Below are 15322 nucleotides of genomic sequence, written 5' to 3' on the forward strand. Positions count from 1 at the left end.
AGTTTCCTCTCCCCTGTTTTGACGTTTTCATCTATTTTTAACTGCAGGCTTATTTTCTCTTCCTCTCTCCTTATAGAGGCATTCGAACCTGCTGCTTACATGAGAGATGATGATTCATGTGCTACATGCAGTTCTGCTCCTTCAGTCTTCAAAGCTTTCATAATTCAACCACTAGAGGGCATCAGAATAGCTCCTCATCTCTTGATATTGTTCCATATGGAGCCTTTGATTGTTTGTTTATCATATATTACAGGAAAGGAAATTTTGAATGATAGTGTTCAGCACAAGCAGACCCTTTATCTATGTGCTACTGCTGTCAAGCCCAGTATTCACACTGATTTAGAAGACTGAGCAGATTTTGTCTGAGGGTGCTGAGAAGATTGTTTTTACTCTTTCAGAAAGAGGCACAAAACAGCAATATGCCAACCTAAATGTTTAAATTAACATTACTATCCAAAGGAGACATGTTGTAGCCTCTATTTCACTCTGTGGGATTAAGGATTCTTAAGCTTGGTTCACTTCACTTGGAAATCTCTGGAGGTTCATATGGTGCTGCTCTCTAAGCCTCTTAGGAGGCACGACTACAACAGATGTAGGGAGAATGCCAATCAGGAGCTCCTGCTGAGCAGTGAGACTCGACGTCTGTGCCACAGCCTGCTCCACCACTGCCTGCTCCACATCTCTGCTGCTGTTCACAGAAAACGCACCTAAGTTTGGTTTGCGTTTCATCTTCGCAGCTGACATTGGAAACATCAGGAGGATGGAGCGAGCAGGAGGTCTCCAGAGAACCTGAACCGTCAGGAAGGTCGACAAAAATCTTTTCTGAACGCATACTGAGCCATGCTGCCACAGGATGTTGGGAGGCAGAAGCCCGGCCGTGTGTCGGACCCCTTTGGCGGTGGAGACGGGCTTCAGGTCCCGCCGCGGCGCTTGAAGAACCGGGATTTTCCTGTGAGCATGAAGCGCCGGCGGTCCGGTTCCGCACCGGAGCGTAAGGTCAACTGCGTCCTGGTTGGCGACGGAGCCGTGGGAAAGACAAGTCTCATCGTCAGCTACACCACCAATGGATACCCCACAGAATATGTCCCGACAGCGTTTGACAACTTTACCGGTAATATCTCCCACCTGTCCTGCTGGTGTTGAACAATACGCGCAGATACAGAGTTTGTAGCTCGAGTTATAATATCTCATCTCTCTGAAAGATAGGGAGATGGTTGCTACTGTGAAAGAAACTTGCAGTTCACAGTCAGATGTCTTTTGATCTTTCTAGTGATGGTTGTGGTTGACGGGAAACCGGTGAGAGTGCAGCTGTGCGACACAGCTGGACAGGTGAGCTGCGCCTTTTCTCTCTCATTGCTTTTCTTACATATCAAATATCAGCTGCTCACACATCTTAACGTGTGGTAACTGTACAACAGAGCTTACTCTGTAGATAAACTGACTGTGAGTGCCATCACATGATGAATTCAACGCTTTTTATCCTCCTCTACTGTGGCACCATGATAGAAATGGGGGCTGGATGATAGATCAGTAAGTCATTAATGATCAATGAGTCCTTACTGGTCTTCGGTTCCCCTTTCGAAGGGCTTCTGTGTTTGTATGGTCTGCCCCCTACAGCCTGGTTTTAGTCCTCGACTTAAATAGCTATGTCATGTAAGCCTGTAAACTCTCAGTTTACATCGCCCGTGCAGGAATTGCGTCCCTCTGTCACTTTGTGCTACATCCTCCTCCTTTGGTTGAGTGGCTCTGCAAAACATTATCTTTGGCTTTTTTTCTTTCCCACGAGCATCCTCGGTTTCATAAGTATAAACATCTGAAATAGATTTAGTGAAAAAAGAGTCTGTTTTAGGCATAATATTCATATCAAAGCAACACACCTCTGTTCACACCATGTCCATGTTATCCGGAATAATCCCGAATAATTCAAAAACATTTTCCAAACAAACGATTCCCATAACATTATTTTTAAAGGGGGGAGTTGACCCTAAAAGAACATTTGAAAAATTAAAATTAAAAAATATATACTTTGAGCTGATCTTGTAATCATATAACAAGCATAAACAGCACAATAATAGTCTAAATTTAGTGGAGACAAGAAAGAGTCCTTTTATGAAAGGTTTTCAGTCCAGATCTTTAAAGTCCTGGACTCATCATGTTAACAAAGACAGTTTTAATGTACATATACATGTGAATTAAACATCACAAGATTTCAAATGAGGAAGATACCTACAAATACCTAACTTGTTTAACTTCTCAATCAAGGACACTTAAGACCAGATAAATCTAGGTCTGAAGGTTCAGATAAAAAAATTGGTGTTATTTACTCAGCCAAGTTTGGATTTATTATTTATATTTGGAGTCCAAGAAGAGATTTAAGTCCTGTTTCAGTTTTCTTGCCCTAATAAACAATAAAAACACACAAACTAATTGTCAAATTCATCCTCAAAGTGGTGTGTGGTGGTTTGCCTTAGATCCATCTCAGAGTGGTGGGGAGATCACACGACGGTAAGATGTGTGATCTTCACATCACAGGACGAGCAAATACTTTCCTTACAATTACAGGCTGAAATATCTTATTCCTCTGTCCTCACAGTGCCCCTTGCTTCTTCTTTTTTTTTTATATTAATAGCTGTCAAAATCAACAAGTCGTCTATTTTTTTCCTCATAAACCACAAACAGTACTGAATCTGCAGCTGGTTCTCCCACTAAATAAAGTATTTTGTTTTTAGGTCTGAGGTTTGTTTTTTAATCTTTTGCGGGAGGAATCTAAAGTTGACAGACTTTTTGTTGATGTTGCTTTACATGGTATTAGAAAATACATGGAATACATCTACCTTCACTCTGCAAAAGGACATGAATGTTTCTGAACTCGCACTTCTGTTTTCCTCACATAGGATGAGTTGGAGCGCCTCCGGCCGTTGTGCTACAGAAATGCTGACGTCTTCCTTCTGTGCTACAGCGTGGTCCGTCCCTGTTCTTTCCGTAACCTGACCGACAAATGGGTTCCTGAGATCCGTCAGCACTGTCCTGGCGTGCCCCTGATCCTGGTTGGAACCCAGCTGGACCTGAGAGAAGACGTGCAGGTGCTGATCCACCTGGCACAGAACCAGCAGCGGCCTGTGGGCACAGAGGAGGGCCAGCGGCTGGCCCAGGAGCTCGGGGCGGTGAGTTTTGCAGAGTGCTCGGCCCTGACTCAGAAGAACCTGAAGGACACTTTTGATTCAGCCATCTTGGCCAGCTTCCAGCAGACAGACTGTAACAGTGTCCAGCAGCAGAGTCTCACTCTGAGGAAGAAGACTCCTGATAAGATCAAGACCCTCACAGAAGCATGGTGGAGAAAGATTAACTGTCTGATGGGAGAGCAGGGCTGTGAAGTCAAATGAGTTCCAAAGCGCAGTTCGTTTATGTTTGCTTCTGGTTTTGCCGGCTGACCGTGGTGGCAGATGGGTGAAGGTGATCACAACACAGGACAACACAGCAAGACTCAGATGGAGTTCAAAGATGTATTTATTTTACACTTTAACGCCCTAACATAACAAGTACTTTGTTTTACGGTTCATTTGTTGATTATTATTTATTTAGATCATTTATTTATAATAGAAATATATTTATTCATTTGTAAATCTATTATTTTGACTGCCAGCATGATGATGCTATGTGCTATCAAGCCTTTGTTAATGTTTGTTAGAGCTGTACACATGATCATTTTAACAAGTGTACAATGAAGAAATGTTAAATACAAACTCTTAAGCAGTTGCCTGATTTTTTTTTAGCCTATTTGCTGCACAGCTTTTTCCCTCCAGCTTTCACCAGACAAACACCAAATCTGTTACAGCATTATCACAGGGATGTGTTTTGTACTGTCGCATCAACTCTCTGATCCTCTTGGCCATCCACGCTCAACAACAAGACCAAAATGCATCTTGACCTCAGTAATCAGTTTTGAACTCAGACTGTAAGAGGCAAAGCAACTCCTGGGTGATTTTACAAGAATTTCAAACGAACTGAAAGATCACGACTTCACTCAGCTTTTCTCCCTGATTCAGAGTCAGCCTGCTGAAGCCTCTAATAGAAGCAGACAGGACCACCTGGACTGAATTACACCAACATATGGAGCCTAATGTTATCCCCACAATTGAATCACACCTCAGGGAGCAAAACAAGCTAATTGCTCCACTTTTACAGCATAAACTGGTTGTGCACGAGCTTCTGTAGCTCACAGCAGTGTTTTCTTTTCATTAATTAATTAGGATGTTTATTTTTAGGCTTATCCAGTCCTAACTCTTATCTAAACCTCACTTGACATTACAACCATCAGTTAAAAAAAAGTAGTGACCGAGATGCCATCACTAAAATCAGGTCAATGCACGACATCAGAGGAAAATAGTATTCTTAGACTTGATATGACTTTTTGGAGTTCATTTCCTTATCTTCAGACTATCAATATGAGCACCAGACTCTCCAGAAATTGACCAGGAGGGGAGAAATCGGTTTAACAGGCGACTGTAACTTGGCCTGGCCTACATGCAGGCACAAGCAGCTTCCAAGAACTGACAGGCAGGTGTGGTTACCTCTCGGGCAATCTGTCAGCTGCTCCTGATCAGCTTACGGCCGGGAGCTACAGAGGGTGGGCCCACACCGTTCACACGCAGGTGCAGCGGGTGAAGCACCGATTAACTAGAGTCTGTTCCCCAATTAAACGGCGTATCAGCCAGCGCCTCCGTCAGGTGTCATGCTGAGAACTGCGTGTCCGTTGAGAACGCAGGAACGTACACATAGGCTCTTAACTCGCAAAAGGAGGCATTAGAAAGTTTGTAAGTTTACCGGGAGTTTATTTAAAAGAACACTTTCCAGATAGCAACTACACACTGCTGCTAACGCTACCGCTGCGTCGACGTCACTTCCGGTAACTCCCGGAATATGACTAATTGCATTGCTTGCACACCAAAGGCTATGTCAACTTATGTTATCTGACATATTATCTGTCATCTGTATTTATAGTGTTATTGTATGTGTGTAATGTAATCCTTTGTACTGTATGTCTTGATGTCTTTTTGTTTGTAGCTTCTTGAATCTTGACACATACCGCCTGCCGTAGTTCAAGAAGTTGCAAGGCACATTTGAAAACGCGAGGTGCTAGAGAGCAAATTCATTCGACTTTGCAAAATAAAATTGCACCACTAGATGGGGGAAGAAATACAAAGTGTCCCTTTAAACATGATATTCAGGCATGAGGCTGCTTTACCGTTTTGGCTCCATGCGTTTGCTTTGCTTTTGTTTCTCTTCAGAAAGTACAGTGCAATGATGAATGTGTCGATGATTTATTAAATAAAAAAATGTCTTAGGATTTATGTTCATGTTTGAGGATTATTTACTGCTCACTGATATAGATCATTATCAATTAAGCCATTCTAATGTTGTAATGACATCAAAGATACATTCCTTATCAGAGTTTTCCACCTACCAAAAACTACTGCTCCTAGCTTTTAAGAATGTTTCTGCCATAGAATGGCTTGATTTAATTCAAAATAATATATTTGCAAAATATCTAGCTGTTTTGTACATACATTTTGCTCACCGTGTTTTTCCCACCATTTACAATACTGTCAAAGGAGCCCTATAAGCAATTACAGCAGTATATCAATAGCCAAAAATCCCTAAGAAGCCTAATTTAAAAAAGAAAATGTATAGGTAACATCTACCTGGTCCAAATGTCCAAACTGTAGTAGAACCACAACAAAAGCTGTATAGATTGTCAGATGGTAATGTTTTACTTTGCCTGTTGATCTGTATAAGGATGGATTTACAAGACGTAATACCAACCTGCACCTTTGTGTTCTTGAGTATTCAAGCGCAAACATGATTTTTTTAAATAAAATCCCTAACCCTAACTATATAGATATTTTTAATCCTAACACTAACCAACTATGACTGAAACCGAGGTGGAAAGTGAAATATCCTTTGGACAATCTTGGACTGAATAGAACTCAAACTATATTTTCTGACATAACTGTCCACCATGTAATGTCACCTACTGTATGTCCAAATAAGCATTTATTAACACGTATATGTTGTGTAAATTGCTTTTGTGGTACTTTCATCTTTTGCAAAACGTAGGCGTGTTATGATTTTGAAAGGCACACATAGACATGTTGGAGACCAATAAGTTTATTAACTTTATCATTTTCAAGCCTCCATTGCCAGGGAGGGGTGCTGTTTGGTAAATTACTTAACACACCTACCCGAATGCACATGCACACGTACATCTTAGAGCCGTTTTATACCTTCATGAAAATATCTGTCCGTCACTCTCTGTGTCCACAGATGGACATTTTTCCAGAGCTTCGTTCAGTTTGAATTCTATCTTTTCCACATAACAGCAGAGCAAAGCTAAAGGAACAACAGTGCTGACACATCTAAGAGCAGTCCACGACTCAGATTTTTATGGGACTTTCCCCAAGTGGCAGCAAAACTCTATAACACGTAAATGTGTGTTTGTGAAGCATAAACAGAAGGGATACAGAGATTGACATTCAGCCCTTCTAATCAAAAATCAAAAATGCAAATGTTTATGCATGTCATTAACACGTTGTTTGCACATAAAGTATTGTTGGGGGATCAAGCACGAGCTTGATTACTTATTAGCAAATATTAATAAATGTTCATTGACAGTTATTAAAATTTGAAGCAAATTTGAGCACTGACATTCACAACCAGCAGTTTTCCCAGTGAAACATACGCAATGACCACAAAACAACTTCTCCTTTAAAATAGCACTATAGAATTTATTGAATTTGGCACAATGATTAAATCGATGGTGCTTTCATTAATAAACCCTATTGTCTACAAAGCTAATCCTATGTATAATATAAATAACCGATGAGAGAAGACCATGCAGGGTGGGATGTTCAAATCCCTATATGGATGTTTCGTTTCGATTCAATTCAATTCAATTCAATTTAATTCATATAGCGCCAAATTACAACAAATGTCATCTCAAGGCACTTAAATAATATAGTCCAATGCAAGCCAATTGGAGTTCAATTCATTGTAATCATAATCCAATCAAATCCAATAAATTGATTTCAAAATAATCCAATTCATTCATATAGAGCCAATTCAAAAGCTTAGGAAACATTGCACCGAAACTTCTCTTCAGTCCAATCTCCCGTCCTGAGCGTGTCTGAGGCGACTGTGGAGAGAAACGACTCCCTTTTAACAGGAAGAAACCTCTGGCGGTTTCTTCCTGTTAAATGGGGGGGGGGGAGAGAGAGCAAAGTGAGGAAAGGTGTGACGGATGAGGCCCCCCAGCAGTCTAGGCCTATAGCAGCTTAATGATGGGATGTTTCAGGATCACCGGAGCCATCCATAACTATAAGCTTTATCAAAAAGGAAAGTTTTAAGCCTAATCTTAAAGTTAGAGAAGGTGTCTCCTTCCCAGACATTTACTGGCAGCTTATTCCAAAAGAGAGGGGCCTGATAACTGAAGGCTCTGCCTCCCATTCTACTTTTAGAAACTCTGGGAACCTCAAGTAAACCTGCAGTTTGGGAGTGAAGTGCTCTGTTGGGAAAATATCTAATAATGAGATCTTTAAGACATGATGGAGCTCGGTCATTAAGAGCTTTATATGTGAGGAGAAGAATCTTAAATTCTATTCTGAATTTAACAGGGAGCCAATGAAGAGAAGCTAAAACTGGAGAAATGTGATATCTCCTGTTAGTTCTCATCAGAACTCTTGCTGCAGTATTTTGGATCAGCTGAAGGCTTGTCAGAGAATATGTGGGACAGCCCAATAATAAAGAATTACAGTAGTCCAATCTTGAAGTAACAAATGCATGGAGCAGTTTTTCTGCATCACTCTGAGACAGGATGTTCCTGACTTGAACAATATTACAAAGGTGAAAGAAGGCAGTCCTAGAAACCTGTTTTATATGTGCGTCAAATGATAAATTCTGGTCAAAAATAACTCCAAGGTTCCTTACTGTAGTACGAGAAGCCAATGAAATACCATCTAGGGTATCTATTGTGGTGGAAATTTTAGTAAGGCAAAGAGTCAGTTAGGAGATAAGATGTTTTTAATAATAATATCTTGCAAGACAACAACACAGTACCAAATACAGTGTTGCTCTGACCACTGAGGCAAAGACACTTCAGTTATATTGCCCATTTGTCATGTCATCGCTCCTTGGGTATAGTTGATCGTTCTTCTACCTTTCCTCCCCAACCACAGTTGAAGTTACCCAGTCACAGTCGTAAATATCAGCTTCACCCCTGTCCCCCTTAAAGTGTAGCTATATCATTATAACACACACCATGTGAAGAGGAATTTAACAAAACAGGACAGGGTGGTATCTTGCAGCGAGGTCTGCAGGTTATACACAGTAACACTCAATACAATGCATATGAGAATTAATTTTCCATTACCTTCCTCCCTTTTGATTATAATAATACCATTATATTAATCAACCCAAAAACAAACAAAAAAACCCCAACTTTATTTGTAAAACATCAGCCTGCGTTTGCACACAACCTGAGTTTAAAACGCAGGCATCATAGTGATAAAGGGTCCAATGATAAACAATCAAAACACGAACAACGAAAACCATTTGATGAGACACAGACTTATCAATGGCATGCACAATGAGTCTGACCAACCTATTGGTTTCATCTGGTTTTATAGATAAGTACAGCTGAGTATCATCAGCATAGCAATTGAAATTTATGCCATACTGTCTAATAATGTTACCTAATGGAAGCATGTATCAAGTGAAAAGAATTGGTCCAAGCACAGAACCCTGAGGAACTCCATGACTTACTCTGGTGTGTGAGGAATATTCTTCATTTACAAAAACAAACTGAAATCTTTCAGATGAATATGACTTAAACCAGCCTAATGCAGTTCCTTTAATCCCAATAACATATTCAAGTCTGTGTAATAAGATACTGTGATCGACCGTATCAAATGCAGCATTGAGATCGATCAGGACAAGCACAGACACAAGTCTGCTATCAGAGGCTAAGAGGAGATCATTGGTAACTTTCAGCAGTGCTGTTTTTGTGCTATGATGCACTCTGAATCGTGTCTGAAACTCTTCAAACAGATTATTTCTGTGTAAATGATGACAAAGTTGAGCTGCAACTATTTTATCAAAAACTTTAGACAAAAGAGGAAGATTGGATATAGGTGGATAATTAGCAAACACTTCTGAATCAAGAGTAGTTTTTTTTTTAAGTAAAGGTTTAATTACAACAACCTTAAAAGTCTAAGGTACATATCATCTCAACAAAGACAGATTGATCAAATACAAGTTGATGGTTTAGAAGAGACTATTGCTGTTGTTAGCTCGGAGAGATCAACTGGACAGAAGCCGTTGAGGTGTCTGATACTTGAGAATATTTGAGAAGAAGCATCACTAAGGTCGCTAAGTGCATAGGCTCCCATCAGGGCTGGACTGGGACCAAAAAATGCCCGGGCCATTTTTTGGTCCCAGTCCAGCGGCCCACCATGAATATTTATACGATCACACAAGTAATCTCATCACTTTCTGTGAAAAATGCAATTAAATTGAAAATGACCGAAAATGACCGAGTAAGGAATATTAATTTCGTATTTCTCCGGTTACCTACCAATCCATTTCAGCAAAGCAATGTTTCACTAATATTACATGGGCAACTGTAACCTGTAACACCTGCAAACAATATAGTTATAACAAGCTAAAATAACACTGAACACTTTGGTGTCTACATGAGCGTGTCATAAACATTAATGACACACTTGATATCTATGACTGATGTCATTGGGTATTTGCAATATCTGCACACCATTCAACTTTACATAAGCCTACAAAATGGAATGGCACTAGATACGTTATAGCCTTGCCTACATTAGTGATGGTTTAAGTACTGTAATGCTAATGACAGGCGCATGTCACTTTTACACCTTCAAATAAAGTAAATCTACTCATGGCATTAGTTGAAAATAAAAACTCTGAATGATCTCTGTGACAGAAATGCGCACGCGCAGACAGAAACACACACACACACACACACACACACACACACACACACACACCACAGTGGGTGACCACCTCCTAACCAACAAGGTTGTGCAAAAAACAGGCTAGGCTTTTTATTCGTGTTGCAGCCTGACTGGATAAAATAAGTAATAATTTCAGCATGATCAATTCCCCCCATACTGATGTAGTGAAGATGTAGCCTACCAGTCGTTTATCTATAAATACCTCATTTAAGTCTCCACGCACACGGAGGTATCCATTCTGCTATTGTCCTCAGTCCTCCCATTAAAAAAACATATAATTCTGCTAACATTTCGCCTAACATTAGCCTACTGCTTACCGGGCTGGCTATTCTGACTTCCTCAATCTGTCCCTGGGTCACGTCTGTCTCCTCCACCTCTGAATCCACCTCGATAGCTTCTTCCTCTGTGTTTGGCCTACACTGTACTACGGAGCCACTCGTGCACTGGGGGCTGCTGCTGATGTTGACGGCCCTGGCCCTGAACTTGATGGCCCTGCACCCGGTGCTGTGGTCGTGGTGAAAGCACTTGCAAACATGTCAGTAAGCTTCGCACATTTTGCTGCTTGTAGGCTTTTTAGCCTTTTATCTCGCAGCTTCTGTGCGCCATCCTTTCGTTTCTGTTGTTTATCCATTTCGGTTTTTGACTGTTCTATCCTAGTCCGTTCAGCTCAAATGGTAGGATTGATGACCTGTGTCAACGGTGAGGGGAGGGGCGGGCCAAAGAGGTGCTGAGAGATTTCATTGGACTAGCCCCGTCAACATGAAATCGTGGGCCGCCCGCCGGTCACTTTTTTTTTTTTTTTTACATTAACAAAAAAAAACAAAAAAACAAAAAACGTCATCACCGGCCCTCGAGGGGCGTCGGCCCACCGGGAAAATGCCCGGTATGCCAGACTGTCAGTCCAGCCCTGGCTCCCATCACTGATGAAGGCCACTGAGTGGTACCATGAAAGCGTACCGGTCCCATGGTACCCGTTATCATTTTTGTAACCCTTCTGCTTGGGGTACCTAGCACACAGGACCGGTTCCCTTGGGGAGGAGCCTGGATTGCTGAGGAGGTGCAGGCTCTGCTCTCCGTTGTTGGTGAGGAGGCTGTGCAGCGGGAGCTCGATGGCGCTGTGCGAAACAAAAAAGTTTTCCAGCTGATTGCCGCATAAATGGCAGAGAGTGGTTTCAACCGGACCGCGAGCCAGTGTCGCATTAAGCTGAAGAAGCTTCGGAGCGATCGACGTAGTGACCCTTCGGCCCGCACTCCGCCCACCCCTGAGGGTCCCTCTCAGGGTGTTGCATGTTGCAAGTGCAACAGCAGCAGTCAGCTACAGTCAAGAGATAGTCATTACCTTAATAGAAGCCACTCTGGACTTTTCCATGACCAAAGTGCAATAAACGTTTTGGTGGTCTAATTGGCCTGCCACACCATGACATGTTGACTGATTCCTCACTGTTCACAGTGCCGCAGTCCCTTTTGTTGGTGATGTTTTAGGTGATGTCACAGGTGGTTGTGCATGTGATGGCATGGGCCTGTCAGTCTGTGGCTTCAGCAGCTGGGCTGATGTTGGCAGTCTGGTTTTCAGTCTCCGACGCATGAGCAGTTCGGCAGGGGACAGTTTTACTCCAACCAAAGGTGAGTTCCTGTATTCCAACAAAGCTGTGTAAGGATCACCCTGGCTCTCTTCTGCTTTCTTCAGCAAGTTATTTCCTGTCTGAATTGCTCGCTCACTTTCTTCATTAGACTGGGGGTATCCAGGACTAGATGTGGTGTGTACAAACTCCCAACTCTCTGTAAATGTCCTGAATTTAGCACTTCCGAATTGTGGACCATTGTCTGACACAACCTCATCTGGAATCCCATGTCTCGCAAACATCGATTTAAGGGCTGTTGTCACATGTCTGTTGGTCATCCCAGTGAGTTTGGCTATTTCTGGATATTTTGAGTAGTAGTCTACACACAGCATTTAAGGTAAACACAAGAAACTTGTGCTAAAGAAAAAATGGACCAGATTCAGTGAATAATTCCCTATAATCCCTATATAGATCAGTGAGCAGTGCTGACCAACATGTCATTGGGGTCATCAGGTGGGAACCTCCTTTCATCAGTGTTTCATCTAGTTGGGCCCACGACATCTCCAGGAGGTTAGACAGTGATCACTGGCGTCCCAGAGTCACTCCCCTAATGCCATCCATCAGTGCTTGTCACACCACAACAACCATCTTTTTTTTTCACAACCACAAGCTGCCCCAGCCTCTCACCAACTGCACACCAGTCATAGCGGGGTGGGGATACAAACCCTGGTTCGGGTAGGGGATAGAAATAGAAGAGGTAAAAATATGTCGGAATGGGATTCAAACCCTGGTTCGGGTAGGGGGTAATGAAAGTATAGAGGGTGCCAGAGTTGGAGGCATGATACGACACACTAGCAGATTCAGCAGAAAAACTCACCTAAACAGTCCTACAATCACTAAAAATGCCAGCAAAAATAAGGCCATACAGGCCAACTCACCTAAAATGGCCGCCTGGTTTCAAAAAGCTCCCATGGGCCACACCCTCCACTTAAATATTCTGGATTTCTTCCTTGCTTCTTCCAAGGGTCTGTTTACCCTAAGTGCTGCCCCTGCTGGGCCCCCAGCTACTATTGCTTCTTCTAATCCAAATCCACTGACTGGACTTTACTGCCTCATCTGACATTTCCTTCACTATTTTCCTCACACTCTATCCACTTACACCCAGCTCTCTCAACAATGAGACTGTGGACTGTGGAAAAAAATCCTCTCCATCCTACTTCCATAGGACATATCCTAACTTTCCATCCTCGCTGCTCTGCTTCTGCTTCTGCCCCCAACTCCACATACCTAAGCTTTTTCCTTTTGTAACCCACTGCCTCGACACGTCCGCTGCCAGACCCTCTGCACCCTCCCTGGACTCTGCGTTGTGATTTTATATATTTGTCATGGAGTATTATGCGGAGGGAAGGAGGCACCGGAGACAGGATTCTTTGGAATGTGAGTCCGAGACGTTTCCTTTTATTACCCGCGGGCCGCGGTAACACCTTTTGGGGCAAAGGTAGAGGGAAACTCCTTAAATAATAAATCTCCTCGTCAAACAATAATTAACATAAAACACAAAACATATATCACAGAGTAAAAATAATCATTGCTGCCCGACTAGACAAAATACAGCATCTCTGGATAATTAAACCGCTAATGCAAAACATACATTTCCGCCTGGCTCACACAGAACACACTAGCATGCTAGCCACACGCTCACAGCCACATCTTACCGAGACTTCAACCAGTAACAAAAATATACAACGTTAATAACAACAGCGACAATTAGTCTAAAATATGACTGACAAACACTCATGAACAAATCAACAAAAAAAGGACCGTTACAACATAATATTTTACTATAATGCAGGATGCCTGACCATGCTTACCTTTTGGGGCAAAGGTAGAGGAAAACTGAGAAAACATGGCGTCCCACACAGGGCAAACCTCAAAAAACTACCTGTGAACAAGGTCACAGTGCCACAGTGGCGTACACAGGTAACTGCCTTACACTTTCATATGCTTCTTCTACTAATTCCTCCTAAGGAACAGTCAGCTCTATGAAATAAACTCTCATTCTACAGGGCGGTCGGTGGCGTAGTGGGTTGAGCGGCCGCCCCATGTGCAGAGGCTGCAGTCCTTGATGCCCCGGTTCGACTCCCGCGCTGAGCGGCCCTTTGCTGCTTGTCTTCCCCATCTCTCTGCTTCCTGTCTCTCTCACACTGTCCTATCATAAAAAGCCCAAAAAAATACTTTAAAAAAAAACTCTCATTCTACTCCTGGACCACAAGACTATATCAGGCCTTAGATTTGTAGAGGCAGTTTCCTGGGAAACAACAAGCTTATTTCCTAAATCTACCTGCATCTCCCAATCACAAGCTTCCTCTAAGCTGTCGTGCCTCCTTTCCTCCTTATCGTCTTATTAACTTTCTCCCCCTCTTGAACAAACTGAATTGCCATTCTCTTCACCTTAGACCCTCCTAAGTTTACCTGCCTTTGTTTATCTTCAATACCTGCAGCTAAGCTTCTTAATACTTGGTTATGTCGCCACGTGTACCGGCCTTGTGACAGACTAACTTTACAACCTGATAAAATATGCCTTAGAGTTGCATTAATTAAATTTCAATTCAATTAATTTTATTTATATAGCGCCAAATACAACAAATGTCATCTCAAGGCACTTAGATAAAAAAGTCCAATTCAAGCCAATTGTAATTCAATTCATTGCAATCATAATTATTCATAAAATAATCCAATTCGTTCATATAGAGCCAATTCAAAAACTATTTCAAAGGAAACCAACAGATTGCACTGAAACCTTTTTTTTTCTTTTTCGGTCCAATCTCCCGGCCTGAGCGTGCCTGAGGCGACTGTGGAGAGAAACGACTCCCTTTTAACAGGAAGAAACCTCTGGCAGAACCAGACTCAGGAAGGGTGGCCATCCGCCTCGACCAGCTGGGGTTTGAGAAGACAGAAGGGGGGGGGAGCACTGTAACACCATTCAAAGGATACCTGTTGGAACAGGGAAACACGAGTTAATGACCACAATAATGTCACATATACATAAAGAGAGTAAAGTGAGGAAAGGTGTGACAGATGAGGCCCCCCAGCAGTCTGGTCCTATAGCAGCTTAACTATGGGATGTTTCAGGATCACCTGAGCCATCCCTAACTATAAGCTTTATCAAAAAGGAAAGTTTTACAACATTCCCACTTAATTTTACAAAGGCATTAAGGCACTTCATACTCAATTATATTACTTTTATTTTCCAATATCCATAAAACATAAATCCATATCTCTTCGGACCTCTTCTGATTCTACTCCCTTTTTTAGCAATGTTGTCCCTTCTCAGCTGTGTTCACGATTACCTTGTTCTCTGAACAGGACTCTTCCACTTCCTGTTTCCACTCAAAGTCTGATTCATTAAAGAGGACATCCCAACAAATTTGATTTTTTTTTTCTTCATCTAACAGGTTATAGGCTTTTGCATTGTTTGCATATCGCATGAACTGAAGTTTCAAAGCCTTCTTGTCCAGTTTTCTCCTTTCTATGTCTGGGACATGTGCATAAACAACACAACTAAACACTCTCATGTGACTAATGTCTGGATTTTTGCCACACCATCTCTGTTAGGGTGCCTCTTTCTTCAGGACAGATGTGGGCAGCCTGCTCTGTATGTAAGCTGCAGTTGCCATGACCTTTCTTTTTGAAATGCCATTTTGCTAAGGTGAGTGAAGT

General features: G+C 42.1%; 1 protein-coding gene across 1 annotated transcript; it reads left to right on the forward strand.

The window, feature by feature from the left end:
* The first annotated feature begins 584 nt into the window (after positions 1-584).
* LOC142379078 (rho-related GTP-binding protein RhoU-like) lies at positions 585-5309 on the forward strand. Its single transcript, XM_075464179.1, has 3 exons — positions 585-1111; positions 1271-1329; positions 2895-5309. Exons 1-3 carry the CDS (start codon positions 841-843, stop codon positions 3381-3383), a joined length of 819 nt encoding a protein of 272 aa, XP_075320294.1. The 5' UTR covers positions 585-840; the 3' UTR covers positions 3384-5309.
* Positions 5310-15322: the final 10013 nt, after the last annotated feature.

The sequence above is a fragment of the Odontesthes bonariensis genome, chromosome 4 (genome assembly GCF_027942865.1).
Source record: "Odontesthes bonariensis isolate fOdoBon6 chromosome 4, fOdoBon6.hap1, whole genome shotgun sequence".
Classification (NCBI taxonomy): Eukaryota; Metazoa; Chordata; class Actinopteri; order Atheriniformes; family Atherinopsidae; genus Odontesthes; species Odontesthes bonariensis.

Excerpts from the sequence above, each read along its gene's own strand:
- LOC142379078 (XM_075464179.1), top strand. The coding sequence starts at position 841 with ATGCTGCCACAGGATGTTGGGAGGCAGAAGCCCGGCCGTGTGTCGGAC. Across the intron at positions 1,112-1,270 it reads AGCGTTTGACAACTTTACCG|TGATGGTTGTGGTTGACGGG; the intron begins GTAATATCTCCC and ends TGATCTTTCTAG. Across the intron at positions 1,330-2,894 it reads TGTGCGACACAGCTGGACAG|GATGAGTTGGAGCGCCTCCG; the intron begins GTGAGCTGCGCC and ends TTCCTCACATAG.